Raw genomic sequence first — 16596 nt, forward strand, 5'->3', positions numbered from 1 at the left:
AAACTCTGAATACTCACCTCAGATTCCATTCCTATTATTTATGCTCTTAGGACCTCTCACCTCTCTCTCACTATGCGGGAGATTCACATTATGCACAGTGATTAATGACCTCGCTTTCCAGATGCGCTCAACTGCAGCACAAGAATGTGTGTATTTGTGTGTGTCCTACTTCTTACCTGAGCTCATTAGCTTTTCTTCCTCACTCCCCCCAACCCCTCCTTTCCTCTCTCTCTTATCTTTACTCAGACCGCCATCCCATAAACCTTCCCGCCCCTCTTCTTCCTCATTTCGACTGCCTTTCTCGTCCTCCGTCATACACACATGCGCGCACACACACACATGCGCGCGCACAAACACACACACACACACCAGGCGAGAGCAGATCAGAGAGGCCAAAACTAACCACTGTCAGCTCGTCACAGTTGGAATGTAAATGTACTGCACTTCCTGCATAACAATACTCATACTCATACTAGTGTGTGTGCGCGTGTGTCCATCCGAGAAAACAGTGTCAGATGATAGTGGCCATTTTGTATTGGATATTGCCCCAAAAAAATCCAAGAGGGCTCTTGCCTGGATCTGTAGGCGGATCGCAATAGATTCGAATATCGTGATAAACTATTTCAGTACGTTGAATTCAAAAAGGTCACTGATGGTGTAGTGGTACACTCGCCTAACTTTGGTGCAGGCAGCGTGGGTTCAGTTCCCACTCAGTGACGGTGTGAATGTGGGTGCGAATGGTTGTGCGTGTCTCTATGTGCCCTGCGACTGACTGGCGACCAGTTCAGGGTGTAGTCCGCCTTTCGCCCGAAGTCAGCTGGGATAGGATCCAGTGTCCCGCGACACTGGATCCAGGATAAGCGGTGTTGAAAATGGATGGATGGATGAATGGATGAATTCAAAAAGTGCAACTGATTCACAATATTTGGAGAGTTAATTTATTAGAATTCTGATGATTATAGCTTACAGGGCGGCACGGTGGAGACTGGTTCGAGCGTCTGCCTCACAGTTTTGAGGACCGGGGTTCAATCCCCGGCCCCGCCTGTGTGGAGTTTCCATGTTCTCCCCGTGCCTGCGTGGGTTTTCTCCGGGCACTCCGGTTTCCTCCCACATCCCAAAAACATGCATGGTAGGTTAATTGAAGTCTCTAAATTGCCCCTAAGTGTGAATGTAAGTGCGAATGGTTGTTTGTTTATGTGTGCTCTGCGATTGGCTGGCAACCAGTTCAGGGTGTACCCTGCCTCCTGCTTTGAAAAAGAAGACCAGCTGAGCTTTGTAACTGGTATAAAAGCATGGAAAAAAAGAGCTAGAAATGGTGGTGAATGGCTGCAAAGACGAAGCGAAAACACAATGTAAAAGAAAATGCAGGGGACTTAAAAGCCGACGCTGGAGTACAACACAGAGACAGACAGACAGATGCCTAAATGCGTGAAACGTTATGGGCTGTTTACCTCCGGCCATGTCCTCTTCCAGCAGCTGTATTTGTAAGTGGAAGATCTTCTCCTGGAGGTCACACAGGCTGTGCTTCATCTTCTCCCGCCGCGTCACCATGTAGCACAGGTTACGCACCTGGAAGCAGATGAATACGATATAAAAAAATGACTGTCAGCTGGCCCTTAGAATTCGAATCCGCTCCAATATCCAAGGACAAGCTTTTAATGTCGACGAGTAGTTAACTTGATTCATCGGTTCAACCCCTAATAGCCTGTGTAGTCTACTTTGTTATTACAATTTGCCAATATTCCCTAGCATTTATTATTGTGTGTAAATGCCAAAAGGTGACTTTTATGACTTAATACCATTTGTCTTAAGTGCTAGAGCGCATATTTGTTTGCCCATGTGTGATGTCATGGCAGTTTGTGCTAGCGTGTTATTGAGGCTAGTATGCTAGCTAATACTATTGATGAACCTCATGTGAAGGTAGTTTTTATTGAATGATGTTATCTACTGAAAGTTGCCTGTGTAGCATAGATTCATGATCGTGTACATGCTAGATGCATTGGGTTGATCCTTAATGATCCTGTCTGTTTTAAGTGCTTTGTCGCCATTTTGTGGTATCAATACAAGGATTTAGTCTCAATTATTCGCACATTTTTAGTATTCATTGCAGGGCTCGCCCCCTATCCACTGCGGATAGCGGTGGTGCACTATTAACGTATATACTTTATGTGAAAATTCGAGTTAGGAGGTGTTGTGTGGGATTTTTCCAATGTAAAATATATGCTTTAGCTCAATAAATGTTGCAAAACACTGCTTTCGAGTTAGCTTTGAAGCTGTAACATTTGAGTGCTAAATTTGTCCATTTTAAGCTCTGGATGAAGGCCAGAACACTTGCATCTAACGCAACAGAAACTGGACACTGGCCAGCTGGATAGTACGCTAACTCGATTATTATGTGTCTCTAACCACATCTGTGTGTGTCTGTGTGTGTTTGTTGGCTGAAGGCTGACTGTTTATCTGTTGATCTTGATTGATTGGTCTGCTCGACCTATCTGGCCTGTTCCATCCCCGCGAGCTAGCGTGCTACGGATAAAAATAGCTTCTCAACCGGGACACAATGTGCGAAACCTGCCTTTGATTAGGTTGCTAAAGTGTGTGCGTGTGTGTGTCATTTAGCAAAACAGGAAACCTAAGGGACAGGGAAAGTATCCCTTATTTACAATATACAAGTAGACCCACAAAAAAGTCTCAAGAAGCCATGCCCAGAAAGACACAGGGAAGTCAGTCATTTTGGTTTGAAGCTGATATTTTAGTCATTCCATGTGTCCTTCAAAGAAAACAAAATTCAGCCCCCCAAAACAGCATCCCTTAGGCACATGGAATTTAAAAGACATGGCTACCAACAGTAAACTCAAAGTCTTAAGAAGCAAAGCCCAAAAAACCACAGGAAGTCTGCCATTTTGGTTCAAAGTGGCGTTTTTATCCATTTCCATGGGTCCTTCATAAGCATACTTCTCCTAGAGATTAAACCCAATTGCTATCAACATGACATTTGGTAGTCATGTCTATCATGAGAGGAACCATAAAATATCTCAAGGAACCATGACCAAAAATTCACAGGAAGTCTGCTATTTTGGTTCAAAGCGGCCATTTTAGCTGTTTCAGTGGATCCTTCAAAAGCGAATTTGTCTTACAGATTTTGCTTGACGGCTATTAGCGTTTTTTGAAGATTCATCCCCCGATGCCAGATTCCCTTAGAAACATAAAGTTTGCTGGGCATGTCGTCAGTATCATGAGTGGAACCATAAAGTCTCAAGAAATCATGCCCAAAATCTGGTCAGTGGCCATTTTACCCATTTCCACGGGTCGTGGAGATTTTGTCCAATGGACCATATGCATGGCAACACATTAAGCATATCAAGGGGGAAGGGTTAGGTGGCACACGAGTTTACTGTGTCCATTTGTTTCATGCTCCTGGGATGCCATCTCACAGAAAAATAACCGCATTCTTTAAATGTGTCATAACGTGGGGTTGTGTAATATGTATATTTAATAGCTCGGTGCTGGTACTTTTCATGGTGGAAGTTTCTTACTTTTTTACGTTTTTACTTTTTAACGGCAAAGGGATAGCTCTTCCAGCCAACACTGCAGTCTGCCGCCCGTCCGTTATTTTGAGCGATTCAACTCGGCTTTTTATTTGATCATGTTGAACACTACAAAGGAGATGGGAAGTTAACTTTCGCTGAGACAATTTCATCATCACAACACCAAGAGTCGGCGACGTCTGAAGGGACCTGCGGATGTAATATATATACGCACTATGAAAACGCAAATGGCTCATTAAATCAGATGAGGATCCTTTAATCGTTTTGCTGACACTTGGAAAACTAGCAATTATAAAGGTAACACATCAGTCCTTGCAACTTAATGTAATTCCAGCAGACAGCGAGTATACTTTGAGAAGTTTGATGCTGTCATTGTTATCGCTATGCATTTGGCTGGCGAACGAAAGTTAGCACGCCACCGTACCCCAAACACGAAAGTGGTGGATACACAGAGTCCATGGCAACCATTTTTTGCACATTCAGCCCCCAAAGCCAGTTTCACTTAGCTATATGAAATTTGGTAGGCATGTCTATCATGCGTAGACCCACAAAAAAGTCTCCAGAAAACAAGGCCAAAAACACAGAGGAAGTCTGCCATTTTGGTTTGAAGCCACCATTTGAGGCTCATTTGGATTTCTATTTCCAAGGGTCCCCAAAGACAAACTTGTCTTAGAGATTTTGCCTTATTGCTACTAAGTTTGAACCTCATATATTAGACATCCTTTAAACTCAATACCGGGCCCAATCGACTATGTCTGTTGGCCCTGAACCATCTAAATATCACCACTATTGATCTCTAATTGGCCTGCTATCACTGCACGGACATCCGGCGTTTAAACATAGATGGAAGGTTCCCAACGGAGAACAGCGCCAGCGAGAACATCAACAAGCCATTTGTCAAAGGTTGAATCAGCCATGAGTCACACAGCCACCATGTAACAGCCATACATAATCACGTCAACGTCCATTAAACAAACACCTGCATTTAAATTAAGTCTGAAGGGAGAAAATGCCTTGTTGGAACTGCCTTTCCTGACTTTTCAAAAGAAAAGTCATTTGAAGGAGCTTTTGGTTTGTTTTGTTTTGGTGGCATTTGTGCTGCAAAGTGAATTAAATTGAGTGATGCAGCACTGTGTGACAGTCTGGCCATCCCCAAGGCTTTTATTGAAATAACAATTTGGCAGCTGATGCTGTTGTTTTGACTGGCTTTTTGTTTTTTGTTTTGTTTTTCTGTTTTAATCATTTTGTGCTGGGAAAGAAAAAAAAATAGACAATACCAATAAATTGCTGTCCACTGATGTGCACTTTGACATCATAGCTATAGAGGAAAACAACTTTGGAAAAGCTGTCCACTGTAATGACTGACGCACAACTTTGATATTACCTGTCGTAGAAAACAGCTTTTTAATAGATGTCCGCTGTAGTGATTTGTGATTTTGACATCAAGACATGAGCATGAAGAAGAAAAACTTTTCTAAATAGCGGTCCACTGCAGTGGCTGATGAGAAACTCTGACATAAAGACTCATGCGTCTTGACAAACAAAAACACAAAAAAATTCATCTTTTGAATAGTATTCTAGTATTGTGACTGTTGTGCACCTTTGGCATCAAGACATGTGTGTCGAATAAAGCAGGTTTTGAATAGGTATCCATTGTAGCGCCTTATGAGCTACTCTGACACCAAGATGCGTATATATATTTTTAAAAATTGCTTTTGAATATCTGTCACTGTAGTAACTGATGCACAATTGTGGCATTGCACACACATTGTAAAACACTCAAAGCTGCAGGTTAGACTGTGAACATTTCATCTCATACATGTTTACACGCGGCTATAGCACAGCGACACGCAATCCGTGTCAAACTTGCGTTTACTAGCATGTGCGCAGTGACGTATGTGTGTGTATGTGTGCCCGCCCCCCCTATTGTCTTATCAAAGTCGTGTAAATTTAGGGTTCGACTGGCCGTGAATTATTTATCTCCGCCGAGGCCGTGGAAAGACACAAGCGGCAATAAATATTTATATGCAGCCTCATATTTATTTCATTGCGGTATCAGAGGGGCAGCTAGCGGGATGGCGTCAGGGAGGAGGAGGTAGAAATAAAAAACAGGTGAAAGAAATTGAAGAGGGTTACCATTACAGTACAGCATAGCCATGATGCAGTACATGTGGGAAGTGGGGCAGAGGGAAGAGAGGCTGAATAAAAGATGTTATATGAGCACAACAGGCTTACCTTATTATCATATTACTACTTAATATGCCTAAGGACCAATAACTAATACTAACTGGAGAATGTAATTTCTATAAAAATATTGTGTGTCAATGCGAAAAATCTGACACTGAACTTGAAATGCCGTGCAGTTAAATGAAACTGAATATGTCAAATGCATTGCTTTCGGAATGTTGTCAGCAAAAAGGTGGAATACTGAAAAACATTCGACATTTTAGAATGTGGAAATGGTTAAGAAGTTTTGTGAATATTTTGAAATTGGAATGGTTTGAACTGGTTGAGAATTGTGGAAGGGTGAGTTGAATTGTTAAAATATGTCATTCATTTTAAATGGGATTTAATTTCATGGAAAATGTGGAATTTGGGCAATTTGTAAAATATGGCTTCCAAGATGTCCTGACTTTTGTAATAATTTGAAGTTAGAATGGTTTGAATCGGTTCAGAAACGAAGGCATCAGTTGACTTTCAAAAATGTCTCATTCAGTTGAATTTTTCTGTAAAAGTAGGACTTTTGGGAAGGTGAAGATATCCCAATAATGTCCTGAATTTTGTGAATATTTTGAAGTTGGAGGTTTGGAATCACTTGAGGAAAGTGGAAATGGTAGCACGTCAAAAAACTCCTGGGATAATAATGATAAATATGCGGTCACTTCTCGAGGTTTCTTATTTTTTCTCTAAATGGGGTTTTGCGTTTTTCTTTGCCTTATTGAGGTTTTAGATTAGGGGATGTCATCAATCCTTGTCGAACTGTGGGCCTGTGAAGCCTCGTAAGACTCGTAAGACTCTTTTGTGATTAAGGGCGATTAATTTTGTGATTAAGGGCTATACAAATAAAGTTGACTCCTCTTCAGCAATCACACAATAGAACCTTTAGAACACACACACACATACAAAACATATTTTTTGTTTTGTTTTGTTACTACATAATCACATCAGGGTGCACTGACAAAACAATTACACATCTGAAAAACCCTCATCCAGGGGTTTAATTTAATTTGAGATACGACTTGATGCAGTTTGAGATACGACTTGATGCAGTTTGTCACCATTTTTTTTTTACCTTGTTTTTTTTTACCTTGTTTTTTTTTACCTTGTTACCAGTAAACGTTTAGGCCATATTCCTGATGTTGTGACAAATAAACAGTTTGATGCAGATTCGCCTTTTATTGGGAGAACTGTGCAAACAAGAGTCTTCTTTTCAATGACTCAAAGTTATATGTTAGCTTCTCAGTTCTTCAGATTGAGAGAGTGAGAACAGGTGCTATGGAATACTTTAAAACGTGTTTTAATAAGTTTTGTGTTTATAGCGAGTGGGGGTAAAACTAGAAAGAAAGTAGCAATAATGTTAAAGGGGTATGTAGCATCATAACTGGAAAATTATACTATTACAATCCAAGGTGTCTTCATTATCCCGAAGGGGCAGTTTGTTGATTTTGTGTCTTGTACACTTCTAAAAATACTCAGGACTTCAAAGTAGTGCACTATTGTGTGATATTGTTCTACATTTGTTGCCCTGTTGAGTGAAAATTAAACTTAAATTTTTCCACATTTATTTTATTTGCTTTGTCATTTGCTTTGTTTACTAATATAGTGTTGGGTTTACTGTTTTACGTATTGAGCATGAGGAGTATTGTTGTTAGCAAAAAAAAATGTGATCATCGTATTGAGTCCTGCAAATTTTTATATTGTTACGTGTCTTGTGTATTGTGTTATATTTTAACTTGGAACTATGTAACCAGTATTGTTATTAAAGATGCATGTTTGCAAGTAGCAATGTTAACAGAGTATGTAGCATCATAACTTGAAAATAATAGTATTCACATTTTAAGGCATCTTCAATATCCTCGAGGAGGACAAAACATTAGAGCATGATTCGACAGAACGGCGGCATATTTACGTACAAACGTCAGTGATAGCAGTAGCTTGCTAGGCTACATAATTATTTATTGCCTGCTTGCGAGCCGTATCGTATTAAAAGTACGTGAACATACCTCACGCAAGCCTTAAACGAACGTCCTCTCCTGTCCTGAGCACCGGTGACCACCAACACACGTTTTCACCATTTGTTTTTATAATACAGTCGGCGCGCTCCACGCTTGTTGTCGTCGCCACGGTAACGAGTGTATCCGGTCGCATTTGAGTTGACAAGATAAAGCCCAATGATCGTAAAAAACAGGATGCGGTGGTATTGGAATACAAGATTTTATTGCAGTAGTCTGACAGTGCAATCGTGAAAGAGCAAATTTGTCTTGTAGTTTGATCCAGCCATTACGTGTTGTCTGTCTCAGACGTGTTGTCTGTTCCACACTGCCGACATGATTTTGTTTTGTTTGTTTTTTTAAATAACTTCATTGGCCGTCAGATATTTACAGTAATAGGTCAAAAGACACGCGACAAGGCTAAAAATAAACTAGCTTTTGGATTCAAATATACTGTACACGATGGGGACGCAGGGTAAACGTCTTTTGCGGAGCCATCGGCGAATTATGACATTAAAGCCGATAAATGTTTAAAGCCGATAAAATGTTTAATATCGGCCGATACCGATCAGCCCGATAAAATCGGTGTAAAGTCTAATATATATATATATATATATATATATATATATATATATATAGTAGATTTTCACCTATCGCGCTATCCTGTTTCCATTATTTCCTATGGGATTTTATTGTGATACACACAGCTGATGATGTCATGCTTTCTGAAGAGCCAAAACATACATTTGTTTGTATGTGTTTTGGGGCCGAAGGCGTTAGCTTTTGGAGCAGTGTTGCATGCTGGGAGCCATTTGATGCCGATCCAATGGGGTGGGCCCGTCTGCGGACCGCCCCAGCGTCTGGCCCCACAGCTCCAAAGCACTCTTGTAAGCTGTTTCACTGTATTTGTGTGTGTGTGTGTGTGTGTGTGTGTGTGTGTTTGTGTGAAAGAGCAGGCTGAGTCATTGAATACCTTTTTTTTTTTCCTTGTCCTCTCCCTGCACCCGAAGCAAGTTATATAACAAGACAGTTGATGGCAGACATGAAGACGCGAGATGGGCTTCACTAATACATTTAACCACCAGAGAAATCAACTCAGTTGTCATCTGGCTTCTCTTTCTCCGCTCAGTCTTTTTTCCGTAGCTAAAATACGGTGCATCATAAAAAAGCAGCCCTCCCCCAGGGCTTGTAAAAGGAATGAATTGACCAGATCTGAGGTTAGGAAATGGTTGTAGCCAGTTAACAGTGGCATGAATAACGACAGTAAACATCACAGAAAATACGGAGTATGGGTTTGGCAAGACGGATGCGAACAGATATGAATGGGAAGTTGTTTTTCGTTTGTTTAAAAGAAAAAGAAAAAAAAGAAGAGTAAAAATAATAAGTGCTGTGCGAATGGCTAGCGACCAGCCAAGGGTGTACTTGGCTTCTTGCCCAAAGTTAGCAATCCTGACAAGGATAAGGGGAACAGAAAATGGATGGATAAATAAAAAACATAATAATAATAAATAAATACAAATGTTAATTAACAAATTAAAAATATTGACTATTATAATGAAAAATAGGGGACTATATGGGCAGAGGTGCATGGTATATTATTCTACATAAATAAAAAATAATTACCAAAAATATTAAATTAAAAAAAAGCCAGAACGTAAAGGCCTTAAGTAATGACAAAATTTAATTTAATTAAATTTCTTCATTTTTTTAACTTCTGGACTCGAAGCATGAACGCTCAATGAACTACACTAGTCAACAACGTCAAGTATCAAAAATGTATTATTCAACCTTTACCCGGGTAAACCCACTTCATGCAAAACATGTTGCAACAAGCACGGACATGAGAGCGCTAATGTTAGTGTCAAGGGTTCTCGTACGAGCAAGTCTAGTTTGTCTCGGTATCTGGCTGCAGAAGAAATTCGGTCAGTCAGCCAATGGGATGACTGCTGCTTTGTTGTTAGCTTTTAGCATGAACATCAGTAATCCCTCCTTCTTGAATTTTTTTTGACAGTCACAGTTAGCCAGCGCACTAACAACTCTTGTAGGACTCAACCAACAACTGTCGACTACCACTCAGGAGCGGAATGCCGACTCGGCGAAAAAGCTCACTGATGCATTCGGGGACATCACGGAGCAATTCGTTACAATGGCAGCACTTCAAAGACCAAGAGAGGAGGAGGGGGGGGGGGGGTGTTTAATCCGGGGCGACATTAGCCCCCAGAAATTTATACACACACACACACACGAATGGTGAATGGAAGGGATTTTTCAATTTGCCAGGAAATCATAGTTGATTGGAAACCTCTCTTGGGCAACACACACGTACACACGTACACACATACACACACATGCGCATGCACTAACAATGGAGACACACAATACAAGACATGCAACACTTTCATCCTGACAGATGCTCTTCAGGGCAAAGAAAAGACAAGGTGAACGATGGAGCGAAAAAAGACGACAAACTGAATCTTGTCACTTGTCAACAGAACAAGTGATCGGAATAGGTAGTGAGCCTCGCTCATACTAGCTCGATGCTAACATTAGCGCTGGTGTCAAAAAACTAAAGTTGCTTTGTTTGGTCATTTGCTTTTTATATAAGCGAACGGGAAAAATCAATTGAAATCATAAATCAGATTTTTTTTTTAGAAAAAAAAATCAGTTTATTTTAAAGTTTATTGAGTCTCCTTTTTTCAGCCAGTTACAAAGATAAACTCACCTCACTTGCGCTTGCTTGATGCTAACTTTAGCTCTCCATGCTCTCTGCAACATGTTTTACATTTTGGTAAAGCAGGATGGGGCAAGTAATCAATTGTATACATTAATGCTAGTTTATTATTGTTTTTATTTGTTCTTTAAAAGAGTGGTGTGCAAGTTTGCAAAACGATAGCAAGATTTGAATCTACCCTAATTTCAGTCCCCGCCACCACTCCCATTAGTTGGAGCCGGACAGGGATAACTTTTCAAAAGATGATTTTAATAATATTCTGTTGTCAGTTCACAGAGACAGTTTTAACACACAGTATATGAAAAATGTGTTTTTTCTTTTTAAACAGCAAACTCCAGCTTTAAGCAGCTTCCGTAGTTTGAAGCACACTGGGTCTCATTTTATGATGTTAAATTGCTTAACATTTCAAATGTTCATTTACTAAGGATCATGTTTATATGCATGATTTGACAAATAGGCCATTTGTTTTCCACGAGGAAGCGCTTATTTTCACATTATCTGTCAAAGAATAACATTTCTTTCAAGTTGGAAAAAATCTTGTTCGGCATCAGGAGAAATAACGCAAACGAAAGAAGGAAAAATAAAATAGAAGCCAAACTTGTTTTGAATAACATCATTGTAATTTGCTATTTCCATAAGCAATGGGGGGAAATCAATTCAAACTGGAAATTGGATTTATGTAAAAAAATTAAAGATTTTGTTTTGAGGCTTATTTATTCTCCCCTATCAGCCAGTTACAAAGAGAATCTAGCAATGCTTGTCCAAGCTTGGTGCTAACGTTAGCTACGTTAGTTACGTTTTGCATGAAGTGCTTTGTCACCTTTTCACACACGACAATTTGATCCATTGTGACTTATTCCCGAGTGTTGTTTACATATGGATTTCGCCCCCCCGACCGCCAAACCACCATTGCCTCGGCTCGTATTGACGGGATAGACAACTCAAATGCATCGATAACAGGGGCTGGGGAGGAGCTGGCGAGAGGCGGGTGGAGCTCGGGAGAGTTCGGTAGCATGTGAGATCGCGAGGCCAGCCGTGAATCAATAGACTCTGACTTGTGGGCCACGTCGCCGTGATGAACCCGAGCGGAGTTAATCTTGGCAACGGTGTGAAAGGAGACATTGGAGAGCACTTGTTAAGGTCCCGCTTCCTTCTGGAGAGCTATTGGGCACTTTATCACGATAAGAGGTAAGAAACTGTTAGAGAAAAGATAGATAAAGACTGTAAATCACCCCTTCTACACTCCTTAAGTCAACCGGTTGAGGCTATTTCGTTGCCTGTGTAAGATGTATTTTTCTGCCTTTTTCCCACCATGTCACTGTATAAACAGCACCGGCTTGCGGGGAACAAAGTCAACGTGGTAAAATTCCGCATGCTGAGGTAGCATCAAAGGCGGGACAATGCCTGTCTGCAATGGATATCAAAAAAATAATGGGAAAGGCTGTGAAGTTTAACACCTGACAAGCGCGCATTCACACAGCCGCTGCGTATTCGGTCATTGAGATGATTTGATGTGTCCGGGAAAGCGAAAGTTGTCTCACACTCTAGTCGCAGCCCAATTAAAAACACCGAATTGTCCCATTTCGGCGAGATCTATCTGAAAAGCACAAGCGGGTAAATCTAACGTGACGACAATCTTTCCGCTTTATGAGCCTCATTGTTGCTTATCGGAACTAAGTTTTTTTCTCCCCACTCACCCTCTCCAAGTCTTGCCGGAGGTGCGTGAAAAGCTTGAGGCGTCGGTAGAGCACGTCCTGCTCCTGCTGGGCCAGGTTGTCTACCTCGTCCCGCTTTAGAGTCACCAGAGGCTGGTTGAAGTTGGCCTTCCTCTTCAGTTTCCAGAACTGGTACAAGAAGTCCACCTTAGGGAGGAAAGAATACAGTGGTACCTTTCGATCCATGGCCAAGCTCTTAACTTCATTTAGTCGCGACCCTTGTGAGGATAAGCGGTATGGAAACTGGATGGATCAAATAAATGTTCGACATTGAAATAAATTGAAATGCGTTCAGTGAGTTAACTACTACTGTAGTATTTTGTGTAAAAAGTATGCATTTTATATTTCCTTTGGGCAGAAAACGAAGAAAATTTACTTTTTTAAAAAGAAATACACAGCTCAAAGATTTTGATTCAGTGTATTTTGTACAGTACAAAGTTATTGTACTTTAGCATTTGTGGATCCATTGTTCAGTTGCGAGGGTCCATTTTATCCGATATCCGTTATACCGGTGCCCGTATTATCGAGGTTCCACTGTATGGCCATTGTGACTATTTCTAACTTCATATCATCTGAGAAAGTATTAATAACTCAAAAAACTAAGTTGGGGCACTTGTAAGTGAAGGTGCCACATTACTTCCATTAGCGGGTTCTCCATGATATAAAATAAATGTTATTCTGCAAGTACCTGTGTGATGGGCAGCGCCATGTTCTCCGCCACCTCGCTGGGGTCCACCAGTCGGTAGAACTCGTCTTCCAGCTCCTGGAGTTTCTGCTTCCTCTGGCTCACCTTGTCTCGTTCTAGCTGGTCCCGCTCGGCCCTCTCGGAAACAGAGTACGATACCGATCTGGGCTCCGGGAGATCGGGCGTCCACTCGGGTCGGGCCGCTCCGCCGCCGCTGTGCTCCAGGCAGAATGACTTGAAGCGGACCTCGTCGTTCTCGGCCAGGATGGTCCTCATCTCCAGACCGTGGTCGAAGGCGCACGTCACGTGGAAGGCCACAATACACGAGGGCATCGAACACTGTCGGGATAATAGAACCAGAAAAGAACCTTAGGGGTAATGTCCTTGAGCTTTATCATCTTCATCAAACACAAGATGTTTTGGTCAAGTTTCGACCTCGTGAATTTGACTTTATAGTTTATTTTTTAGGGTAAGTCTTCAAACGTCACCATCACACTCCTCACGCATGTAAAGACAAAAACTAAAATTCTTTGCAAGTTAGAATCATCCATCTGTCCAGTATACCTCGTTCAAATTGGGTTGGTGGCCACTGGACAATGGCCATTGTCTTTTCAGGCATGGCTTCTTAAGACGTTTTTGTACGTCTACTCTTGACACACGTGCCTACCAAATTTTGGGTTTCTAAGAGAAAGTGGCTTTGGGGGCTGAATTTTCCAAAAATGTTTTAGGATGAGTCAGACACGAAATGGCTTCTTCATACCAAAATGGCAAGCTTACTGTGTCTTTTCCAGCATGGCTTCATGAGGCTTTTTTGTGGATCTACCAATGATAGACACAACCAAATGTCATGTTTCTAAGAGAAACTGGCTTTGGGGGCTGGATTTTCAAAATACTGTTTTATGATGAGTTAGACCCTAAAATGGCTACATCGAACCAACATGTCAGACTTCCTGTGTCTTTTCAGGCATGGCCTCCTGAGACTTTTTCGTGGGCGTACTCATGACAGACATGCTGACCAAATTTCACACTGCTAGGAAAAACTTCAGTCACCAGTACCTGTATGCATGTTCCTGTGTGCTCTCGACACAGGCTGCAGGATAAAGCCCATCGGCTGGCCGGGATGTGGGACACCTTGGTGATGGGCTCCATCTTCTCCGGACAGCCTATGCTGACCTAGGACAAACATTTGGAGCATTTGAAACACAAACACGACACTTTTTATTTCATCATAAGACTGCAATGTTGTTTTTTTCCAGTTTGTTGCTGTGCTGATCCATGACAGATTATCAGTGCCGCGACAAATTGATTTGTATGCTAATTGACCCTGATGTGTCACACACATACGCACACAGACATGCACAAATTGAGACAAGTTACATTACCCAGAGGCTGTAGCTTTGTTTCTGTGTCTTTCCCAGCAGGAAAACAGGAAAAACCTCATAAAAATTGCATTGATGGAGATGCTAGAAGCTTAGCTTGCGTGTGTGTGAGATTGTGTGCACGTGCGTGTTAACGTAAGCCCTTGAAAGCTGCCACAAACACAATGCTGCAGGGGGCGTATAATTTGAAAGCTTGACACATACACGCGCACAAGCAAACACGCACACACTCACAAGCACACATTCCCTCTCTCTCTCTCTCTCTCTCTCTCTCTCTCTCTCTCTCTCTCTCTCTCTCTCTCTCTCTCTCTCTCTCTCCTGGAAGCATCCACACACATAAGTGGGTCAAATTCTACTAGTCAGACATGAGGTGCGTGCGTGCGTGCGTGCGTGCGTGTGTGTGTGCGTGCGTGCGTGCTACGTGAGTGCTGTCTGTGTATTTGTGAGGAAACATTGATGTGTGAAGATGTACACGAACAAATACACTTGTAGCTAAAATACTGTATTGGAAGAGACTGAGGGCCACTGCAGCTACTGTAAGTGAAGACTGTCGAATTTAATAGTAGAACACCCAGAGCTGAAGCACACCAACAGGGTAAACTAACGTATTGAAGAAACTGAGGGCCACTGCAACCAACGTGGAGACTGTGGAGTAGAGTGAAGAGAGGTAGGACAGTTGCAGCCAATTGGAAACTGTAGAGTATAAGAGTGTAGTGTCCAGAGCTTAAGGCAGGGCTACAGGGTAAGCTAAACTATCTGAGCGGAGACTCAGGGCAACAGCAGCTAAGTGGACTCTGTTGAGTAATACTTCAACATTCAAGGACAGCAACAGGCTAGGCTAACATTAGCATTTGTGTTTATTTTGCGCAAGTTTTTGTAGTAGTAGCAGCGAGCCTCACCTCGGGGATCCATAAGGCACAGCTGACGTGGACCCACTTGGTTCCACTGCGGGTGGGCTTGAGGGCACCGCCCCGCTTAGGGCACAGCAGACATTTGGGCTGCACGCCCAGGGCACACGTACGACAAAGCCAGTTGCCCTGCGGAACCTTCACGATGCCGTAGCAGGCCTGCAAATCAGAGGTGGAGGTTAGCCAGCTAAACTAACGAGGCCAAACACTACATGCTCCCGGTTGCAACGTTTGTACATAGTAAACAACAATAGTAGCCCAAAAAAAAGAAGGACCGCTAACAAAAACAAGTTGAAAATGTGGGACCTGGTGCACGCAGACGTTGCACTTGTCGCAGAAGACCATCTCGTTGCCGTCCTCGCCTTCTGGCGAGCGGCAGACGTCGCAGACCACATCTTCATCGTACTCAATGCCCAGGCCTTCTTCTGCCTCGATGGCCTGCTGCATCTTCTCCTCGCACACACGCTCCAGCTCCACCAGGACAAACTCCATGGTCAGCTCATCCAGCTCAGGCAGCGCTGATGAGAGACGGTGGGGGACATAAGCGGCTAACGCTCACTAATTAGTAGTTAGACACTGCAGTTTTTAAATTAGTGGGTGACAGTTTCCACCAATGCTACTCCAGTGAGCCCCCATTCATCACGGGAGTTACGTTCCAGAATTTAGACTCACACGCCAAACAAATGTTTAACAGAAAAATCTGTGATGTAGTGGGGCTGCTATCGATGAACAGCGTTACATTAGCTGCTAACATTAGCGGCTAAAGTTAGCTGAAGTTAATAGAAGTGAATTTGTTAAATAATCACAGACTTTTTATTTTTTCCCCTCACTATAATACAATGATAAAGGCAACTGCTAACACTCACCCATCTGCACAAACTCTAGGTTGACGAGTTCCAGCCAGGCCACGTCCGTGTCGTCCAGGTCGTAGCAGCTGTAGACTTGGCCAGGGAGAGGTCGGGAGTCCGTCTCGCTGGAAGTTCTGCCTTTTGACTCTGGCAGTAACCTGGACAAAAAAAGAAGAGCAGTTCAACTGCCTGGCCCAAATTTTGGTACAAGTTGGGAAAAACTGTAGGACGTAGGATTTAAGTTTGCCAATGGGAAATGGCCAAAATGACTAAAATGGCTGCTTTAAACCAGAATGGCAGACTTCTTGTATATTTTTGGGCATGGCTTCATGAGAGTTGTTTGTGGGTTGAGTCATGATTGACATGTCAACCAAATTGCATGTTGCTGAGTGAAACCCGGTTTGGGGAATGAATTATGAAAAATGTTTCTTGCTGCCATTGCCATGCTCGGCCGACACGCAATGACAAAAACTAAAATGTTCCATAGTTTAGTGTCGTCCATCTTTCTAGTATAAAAGTTTCAAATTTGGGAGCAATCGGACTTAATCTCTAAGGCGAGTTCACCTTTGAAGGA

At 42.2% G+C, this 16596-nt stretch overlaps 1 protein-coding gene across 4 annotated transcripts in view; it reads right to left on the bottom strand.

Moving 5' to 3' along the window:
• jade2 (jade family PHD finger 2) overlaps positions 1-16596 on the bottom strand; it is a 58191-nt gene that overhangs the window by 4951 nt on the left and 36644 nt on the right. For all 4 annotated transcript variants that reach the window (XM_061701732.1, XM_061701731.1, XM_061701730.1 and 1 more), the window contains 7 exons: positions 16041-16180; positions 15481-15692; positions 15166-15333; positions 13944-14060; positions 12891-13226; positions 12185-12349; positions 1452-1569 (listed from right to left, as the gene is read on the bottom strand). In XM_061701732.1, coding sequence (XP_061557716.1) covers positions 1452-1569; positions 12185-12349; positions 12891-13226; positions 13944-14060; positions 15166-15333; positions 15481-15692; positions 16041-16180 — 1256 coding nt within the window. The remainder of the gene's footprint in view (positions 1-1451; positions 1570-12184; positions 12350-12890; positions 13227-13943; positions 14061-15165; positions 15334-15480; positions 15693-16040; positions 16181-16596) is intronic.

The sequence above is a fragment of the Phycodurus eques genome, chromosome 17, assembly GCF_024500275.1.
Source record: "Phycodurus eques isolate BA_2022a chromosome 17, UOR_Pequ_1.1, whole genome shotgun sequence".
Taxonomy (NCBI): domain Eukaryota; kingdom Metazoa; phylum Chordata; class Actinopteri; order Syngnathiformes; family Syngnathidae; genus Phycodurus; species Phycodurus eques.